Below are 9,040 nucleotides of genomic sequence, written 5' to 3' on the forward strand. Positions count from 1 at the left end.
TGGAGAGAAGAGCAGCAAACTTTTCTCAGCAGCAGTTTCTGAGCTTTCCTCAGAAGTCTGGACTTTAGTGTGGCGTACGTTGACTGAACTTTGTTCTCTTATAATGTGAAGGGTGATGGTAAACGTGTTTTTTGTGCTGGAGGGCAACCTAGGTTTGACAGTAGCTTGTTAAAACTAATTTTTAATGAGTAAGACATAACCATTTCTCCACAAATTCATCATCTTGTTTTGTTGGTAAGGCAAATTAGACATTTTCAACAACAATGGAAGTCGCACGTAAATTATACTAATGGGCTAGCTAGCACTGATAGTTTCTGATCTGAAAGTGAGTCAGAATGTATATAGAAGGATGTAGGTAGAGAGTAAGCAAAGAAAAGCAAATTAATACTTTTTACAACACTGAGGAAGAAGATAGAAAAGTTAGTGCCCAGCCCGGATTTTTTTTTTGTTTTACCTCTATTGTTTACTCTTTACTCAGAATAACAAAGGGTGACAATGTCTCTGCAAAACCTTACTGTCTTTCACTTAATGTTTTTGATCGTTACTGAGACTACAATGCTTCTTTCAGATGGATAACTTGGGTGCACGATTCGACTGGTCTAACCTAAAAGCTCAACAGTCTGAAATAGTGGTTTATTTTCTCACACGTCACTTTGCATATTAACTAGTTCCAATATTTGCTCTCTTTTAATCTAGACTTCACAAATACTTAATTAATCTGTGTTTTATTTCCAGACCAAAAATTACCCTTATTTACAATTGTACCACAGGAGGCATCAACCCTTTTCACTGGGGAGAGATTGGTAAGATTGAATTTTAAAATCACAGCTGTATGTGATTAATGCTGATTCACACAATTTTATGTATGGCTGAATTCCATGCCAGATTAAATAATTTGCTTTGCTGAGCACCTTTGCTGTGTCTGCATCAGTGACCGGGATCTCCTGGTGGCCAACCATTTCAAATCTGCGTCCTACTCCCATTCTGACATGTCTGCCCATGGCATCGTGCACTTTCCAACCCAAGACAATCCATAAATTGGAGCAACAAATCCTGATTTTTCCATCTGGGTACTTTCTAACTGGATGGCATTAACATTGACTTCTCTGACCTGCTCATCTACTCTCCATTCTCCCTCTCTTCCATTTCCCCTTGTTTTCTTTCCCTTAGCTCCTCTCTCTCCATTCACAAAGCCATCCCTCCTCCCCCCTGCTTGCTGCTGTGCCTTCCCTCCCTTATCCTCCTGCCTTTAAGACTGTGCTCCTCGCCCTACCCCTCCCCTCTACCATTTTGTTTGGATGCCTGCTGACATTTTATCCATACCTTGATGAAGCCCGAAACGTTGGTTATGTATCTTTATCTTTGCTCTATAAAGTACACTGTTTGCCCTGTTGAGTTTCTCCAGCACTGTTTTTACTTCAATCTCAATGTCTTCAGACTTTCATGTTTTACTTTTAAATAACTTACTTGTTTTATTATCTAAGTTGCAGTATATCAAATTATTTTCTGTTCAAAATCATTTTGGAATCTGAAGTATGTTTACCAAATCAACATCTGGAGAGAAATATTCAAATTGCAATTTCTATCAACATTGTAATTACATTTACAGATATATACTTTATATGTAATTTCCAGTGGAATCTCAGACTCCAACGTTCAACCCCCATACAGCAGTTAAAGTGAAAAGTGGTTGGAACATATTAAATACAGTGATTCATTATACAGCAGCATGAAATATGTCTGACATTGCATTTTTCAAACCTACAGAAACAAAGATAAAGCCGCTTATACATGGATGCCAGAGAAAAAAGATTTTTGGTTGATTTTAGTGGGCTACTTCTTTCTTTAATTAAAATCGTCTTAGTTATAATTATTTGTAATGGTTTGTTTGTGATTCAAAAGTAAAAGCAAAGCTTTTGTTGCATCTAGGAAATTTTAAGCAAGACTAAGAAATCTAGGCAACATATCAGTCTTACCAGTATTTTCTTCAGTTATGTGTTTGGTGTAGGCACTATGGTATTCAGGTGTGATAAATGACTTGGACAAGCCAATAATGTGGTATTCCTATTCTTTACTGGGTCAAATATTGATTTTTTTTTGTTGCACTTCTAGAGATTAGAAAGTAAACAAATTTCATTGATAACAATGAGATAATTGTGAATCTTTGTGAGTATTTCTCAACATTAATGAGGGAAACAAAGTATGTCAGTAAGCACTCAGTATTAACAGGCTAATAAAAATATGTTGGAAATTATAGTTGTCTATTGAAAGATCTAAAAGTATTGAAGGATTGCCTCCTTGTTAGTACAATTCTAAAACACTTAAGAGCTGCAAGTAAGAAAAATGGAACCTTATAGGATTAGATTGATGTGGAGTAGGTCAGCACAACACTGTGGGCCAATGACCCATGAAAATTTGTCTCAAGTCCGAGCAGGTCATCTGGGCAGTTGGAAGCCTTGCCATGTTTTGCAGTCACTTTCAAGATGGTGCAATCAGGTCACAGAGTTGTATAAGTTTATTACAAGAATTGTTGTCTTGCCAAGCCATTTGTTTTGAAGCTTGCAATGGATAGGAGGCTTAGAGATAAGAGTTTCAATATTAGATTACATCAGGCTATTCATTTCAGTGGAACAGGATCCAAAATATATCGATAAGTGACAAAATGGCTACTATGATGTTTCCTGATGTAATCCACACTATGCTGGGTATTAGGCCAGGATGTTCCTGTTGTGCTTGTCAGTGTGATGACATCATTTTCTATTTTGCCACACATTCCATCTCAGGAGATATTGGTGCTTATTGTTCAGTTTATTATGGGCAATTGTTCACTGCCAGGGGGACCCTATTTTATTTGAGATGAATATTTTGGATTATGGAATAGATGGCTTTGTGGCTAAATTTGCAGATAGTTGGAGGGTGAGTGGTGCAGAGAGACTTGAGTAGATTAGGAGAATAGGCAAAGAGGTAGCAGATGAAATACAGTGTTGGAAAGTATACAGTCATAGAACTATACAGCACAGAAACAGGCCTCTTCGGCCCTTCCATTCTGTACTGAACCATTTTTTTGCCTAGTCCCACTGACCTGCACGCAGTCTATACCTCTCCCAGCCATGTACCTGTCCAAATTCATCTTAAAAGTTAAAGTTGAGCCCACATTCACCACTTCAGCTGGCAGCTCGTTCCACGCTCCCACCACTCTATGTGTGAAGAAGTTTCTCCCTCATGTTCCCCGTAACCCTTTCCTCTTTCACCCTTAACCTATGTACTCTGGTTTATATCTCACCTACCTACCTACATTTACTCTGTGTATTCCACTCATAATATTAAATAGTTCTATCAAATCTCCCCCTATTCCTCTATGCTCCAGGGAATAAAGTCCTAACCTGTTTAACTTTTCTCTTTAACCCAGTTCCACAATTCCAGGCAACATCCTAGCACTCTTTCTATCTCATTGATGCCCAAGAGGAGTGTAGTAACGTGTCTTAATAACTATTAACAGTGAAGAAGTGTTTTGAAAGGCTGGCCTTAAAGCATCACTTTGTTCTACCACACTCCTCAGTGCCCTACCATTTAACCATGTATGTCCTTTCTTGGTTTGTCCTTCCAAAATGCAACACCTCACATTTGCCTGCATTCAATTTCATCTGCCATTTTTTGTCCCATTTTTCCGGCTGCTCCAGATCCCTCTGCAAGTTTTGAAAATCTTTTTTGCTGTCCACATCACCTCCAATCTTAGTGTCATCTGCAAACATGCTGATCCAATTTACCACATTATCATCGAGATCATTGATATAAATGACAAACAACAATGGTCCCAGCATTGATCCCTGAGACAGACCACTAGTCACAGGCCTCCAGTCAGAGAAGCAGACATCCACCAGTACTCTCTGGCTTCTCCCGTCAAGCCAATGTTGAATCGAGTTCACTGCTTCACCATGAATACCTAGTGTCTGAACCTTCCTGAAAAGCCTACCATGTGGGACCTTGTCAAAGTCCTGAGTAAAGTTCATGTAGACAACATTCACAGGCTTTCCTTCGTCAACTTTCCTGATAATCTCCTTGAAAACTCAGTATGTTGACTAGCCCTAATCAGTTTCTGGCTATCCAATCTCTTAGAACACCTTCCAGTAATTCACCTACTACTGATGTCAGCCTATAATTTCCATGATCGCATTTGCTTTTGCAGCCTTTTTTTAAACAAATGAATAATGTGAGCTACCCTCCAATCCTCTGCCACCAACCCATGGCTTAGGACATTTTAAATATTTGTGCAAGAGCTTCTGCAATTTCTACACTAGCCTCCTTCAAGGCCTGAGGGAATATCTTGTCAACCCTGGGGATTTATCCACCCTTATTTAAGATCACAAGCACTCCCTCCTCTTTTATCTGTATTAGGTTCCATGACCTCACTGTTTGTTTCCTTATTTCCCATGACTCTGTGCCCTTTTCCCAAGTGAATACTGATGAAAAAAGATTTAAAATCTCCCCCATCTCTTTTGGCTCCAAACAAAACCGACCACTCTTATTTTCAAGGGGACAGATTTTGTCCATTGCTCTTAATATACCTGTAGAAACCCTTATGATTTTCCTTCACATTGCCTATCAAAGCAAACTTGTGTCTTCTTTTAACTTTCCTGATTTTTTTCTTGAGGTGTTTCTTCAATGTTTTTTATACTCCTCAAGTACCTCATTTGCTCCATGTTGCCTTACCTGCTATTCACTTCTATCTTCTTCTGAATCAGATCCCTAATATCTCTTAAAAACAAGGTTCCCTGTGCCTGTTACCTAGCCTTTGATCCTGACAGGAACATATAAAGTCGGTACTCTCAAAATTTCACCTTTGAAGGTCTTCAAATTACCTCCTTGCCTGAAAACAACTTATACGAATCCACACATTCTAGATTTTTTTTCATTTCCTCAAACTTGGCCTTTCTCCAATTTAGAATCTTAACCTGAAGCCCAGACTCGTCTTTCTCAATAAGTAACTTGAAACTAATAGCATTAAGATCACTGGTCCCAAAATGTTCCCCTACACTTACTGTGTAACCTGTACTGTCTTGTTCCCTAATAGATTTAGTATTGCACTCTCTCTAGTTGGTACCTCGATATTTTTTTTCTGGCTATCCTTCCCATAGGATGATGATGGTTCCTTTCAGTCAGTTTGTGGAGTTTGTTATCAGAAAGGAGCAGCGTGCATGTGAATGGATTTAGGTGAATAGGGGTTGCACAGGTCCAGACCCACCCTCTTGACATCCCTTCCTGGGTCCAGTGGCATGCTGAGGTCAAAGATAGCTGGGGGGAGTTCTGCTGCAGTAAATGGCCAGACCAAGCTTCGATACAAGGGATGCCCTTTCTGCACTTCATGGCACGTATTTGCTAGATGGTCGTTGACCCTACATGAGGGTTTGTCCTAAGTCTATATATTGATTTAGAAAACTTTTCTGAACACATTTGACAAACTCCAAGTCATCCAGCCCCTTTACAGTATGGGAGTCCCAGTCAATCTGTAGAAAATTAAAATCTCCTACTATCACAACCTTATAGCTGTCTGCGATTGCTCTACAGATTTGCTCTTCTAATTCTTAATGACTATTGGGTGGCCATGAGTGTGGCCATATCTTCCCCGTTCCTCACCTCCACCCATATAGCTTCAGTAGATGAGCCTCTGGTCTGAGCTGCCTGAGCACAGCTGTTATATTTTCCCTGTAAAGCAATGCCACTCTTCCCCATTTCATCACCCTCCCCCCCCCCTGCTGTTCTATCATGTCTAAAGCAAAGGAAACCTCTAAAGTTGAGCTGCTCCTCCTGCATTCAAGTTTCACTAATGGCCATTATGTCATAATTCCACATGCCAATCCATGCTCTAAGCTCATGTGCCTTATCTACAATGCCCCTTACATTGAAACTTGAGAAGATTTTCACCATGTTAAACCTGTTGACTTCTAATGGTGTATGCAATGTCGTAGGAGAAATAGAAGACAGGGAGACTTGTTATTTAGATAGGGAGAAAATTCAAAATTCAGATGTCCAAAGGGACTTGGGAGTCCTCATGCAGGATACCTAAAGATTAACCTCCAGTTAGTGGTGAAGAAGGCAAATGTGATGTTGGCGTTCATTTCTAGAGGAACAGTCTATCAGAGCAGGGATGTAATGCTGAGACTCTAAAGCAGTGGTTCTCAACCATTTTCTTTCCACACCACTTTAAGTAATCCCTATGTCATCAGTGCTCTGTGATTTGTAATGTATCTTTTTGAATTTTAACACGTATCCCATTTTTAGATGTGAAATTTCAATGTTAATAAAAATATTGACAAAGAAAGAAGAGAATGCAAATATGCTTGGCAGTACTCTAGAAAATGCTGGAATTACTAACATCAGGTAGCACCATCGACCCTTTTTGCTGGTTCTGATGAGAAGTCTTGACCTGAAACATAAATTTTGTGTTTCTTTCCACAGATACTGACCGACTTCTCAAGGGTTTCCAGCAATTATTCTTATTTCGGTTGAACTAGAGAAAAAATCTTGATGAATGTGTTGGAAGCTCAGCAGGGGAAGGTGTGAGATGGGTAGAAGTTGTTAAACTGACAAAAGGGATGATAAGAGGTGGTAACAGAACAAAAAAAAAATCCCGTCATTTAGAAGATACTAATGGGCATTGGTTGAGGAACTCTTCCTTGTTTTAGGACTGAACAATTTTTTTAAAATTCGTAAGTTGTATGATTTGCAACAATGAAGTTGTCCTACCACAGGCAAAGAATAATACTTTTCTTTCATTGTAGTATGCATAAGCAATGAGATATGGACATAAAATTTGCATTGGTGTGTGATGATGAGTAAACCTGTGAATTCTGACTGATAGAAATGGTTGGTAATCGAACAATGGGGGGTGCAGTCGCTTGTTGTCTGTAATCAGCGGTGCACTGGATATTTATGGTATCCATTCAAAAACATCTGTCGAGCTCGATTCCTGATATGGAGCAACACAACCATCTCAAAATTGTCTGGATTGATCCCAGCCCTCTTGAACTTATATAATCAGGTCTCTTGTGTTGCGGAGAAAGAATCAACTACTGACACCAGGGTTACGCTTCGGAAGAGTTTATTAGCAAGATATCTTGGAGAGCTTGCTCTGCTCACAGCCAGTTTTAACAGAGTTACGTACAATAAATGGCAGTGCATTGCTGCATGTGGGCTTCCTGTTGCGGTCAACCTGAGAATAGTTTATCACTGTCAACATTTGGCAATAATTTAATCATTGCTTCACAGAATTCCAAAGCTTATCGTGTCTGCAGATAAATCGCAACCTTGAGGTTCCCTGCCTCCACTTAAGCAATATGCAACTGACGGGTGAACCCTTAACCCTTTGTATTCACATTTGTGCCATCTGAAAACTGTTGGAGTCTGCTCTCTCCCTTTGCTAAAGAAATTGCAACCCAGATTGACAAAAAAAAAATATCCTCTCACTTCTTGAAGCTCATTCAACAAACCTTTCAGGAGGTGTGGTGAAGTTCAGGGACATTTTAAACAACTTTGCACACAACCTGTGGTGTGCAACCATTCATCTGTAGGCAGCGGTCACGCTGGTAAGCACGTAGCAGGAATATGGCATTCTGGCTTAATTTGAAGCAATGTGAAATTAATCATGCCTTTTTTCAAGGACTACTGCATTTAACAGTTATCTGAGGCAAAATTAACGGAATCTTGTAATCTTCTTCTCAGAGTACCATGTAATTTCTACATTTAAGAGGAACCCATTGGATCAAGCATTTAGAAGGCCCAATGCAAATATTACATCTAACTATTTGATTAATCAGTATTGGATTGCTGTCAGTCATAAAGCCCCTGCTTTGCTTTATGACCTTTATCTGAGGCTAACAGGACAAAAACCAAGGTAAGTAGATCCTTACACCATTCTTCTGCAGTGGTACAATCTCTCAGCATTGAAGGAGGTTCTCTCTATTCATATCTAGTAATGTAGAATTTAGCTTTGTTCTAGTACATTGCATTAAAACATACCTTTAACATTTCCTGCCACTCTGTGCTCTCTTTGGTTCTCATTTCTTGATTTAATTTCCCTCTGAAGTCAACAAGCTGGTGTTAGTCATTTGTCCTGTCTTCTGCTATATTTTACAAGCTATTCCTTAGACATCAAGAGAGTTCTAGATTTAACATCTTCACCATGAGAATGGATTTTGATCTGAAATACGACTAAAAAAAACCTATTATAATTTGTACTTCTGCCTACCAAGTTTTTGTTCCAGTATACCAGGCCAGATCTGTTCTCTTCAGATCGAAATTGTCCTATTTTCCACGACCTCTTAATTTGGAATGCTCTCACTTTTTCTTGTAGGTATTCTAAACCTTTCTGGGCATTTACCATTGATACTTGTTTCCCTTTCGCTAGCCCATTCCCCATTGTCTTGCTCTTCATTCTAATTTTGGAAGAGAAAAGGGAATTTTCTCCCCAACTCTTGCTTTCCTCTTTTAAAAGCCTACTTTCCATACACCCTTATGCTGATAAACAACCTTTGCAAACTACTGTCCAATAGCATTAAATTAGCTGTGCCTCAGTTTGGGACTAAGTTGAGGACCAGTGCCACTTTTTTCCCATAACTATTTTAAAACTAATAGAATTATGGTGAGATGCTCCCCCACTGATTCTTCCCTTTAACAGGATGTCCTGTGTTGCCTGTTGTCCAGTAGGTCATTTTACATATTGCTTGAGAAAAAAATTTCCTGGACATATTTAACAAATTTGGCCTCCCTAAACTCTTAACACCATGGCAGTTCTGGTCACTATGAAGAAAATTAAAATCTCTAACCCTTATTACCCTATTATTCTTACACCTATCAGTGATCTTCCTACTTAGTTGCTCCTCGAATTTCTACTGACTACTTGGGGACATATATAATCCTAAATTCTACCCATATGGTCAATCCCCCTGGCAGATCTGCTCTAAATACTGCTTATAATCTCACTAATCAAAAATGCAACTCTCATACCTTCATTGTCCCTGGAGCATTAAGCTGCCAGTCTTCT

At 39.2% G+C, this 9,040-nt stretch overlaps 1 protein-coding gene across 4 annotated transcripts in view; it reads left to right on the forward strand.

Annotated features, from left to right (window-relative positions):
* The window catches only part of LOC138746051 (fatty acyl-CoA reductase 1), a 143,925-nt gene that overhangs the window by 113,842 nt on the left and 21,043 nt on the right, over positions 1 to 9,040 (forward strand). For all 4 annotated transcript variants that reach the window (XM_069903788.1, XM_069903786.1, XM_069903785.1 and 1 more), the window contains exons 8-9: positions 736 to 803; positions 7,720 to 7,891. In XM_069903788.1, coding sequence (XP_069759889.1) covers positions 736 to 803; positions 7,720 to 7,891 — 240 coding nt within the window. The remainder of the gene's footprint in view (positions 1 to 735; positions 804 to 7,719; positions 7,892 to 9,040) is intronic.

This window comes from Narcine bancroftii, chromosome 11 (genome assembly GCF_036971445.1).
Source record: "Narcine bancroftii isolate sNarBan1 chromosome 11, sNarBan1.hap1, whole genome shotgun sequence".
NCBI classification, from domain to species: Eukaryota; Metazoa; Chordata; class Chondrichthyes; order Torpediniformes; family Narcinidae; genus Narcine; species Narcine bancroftii.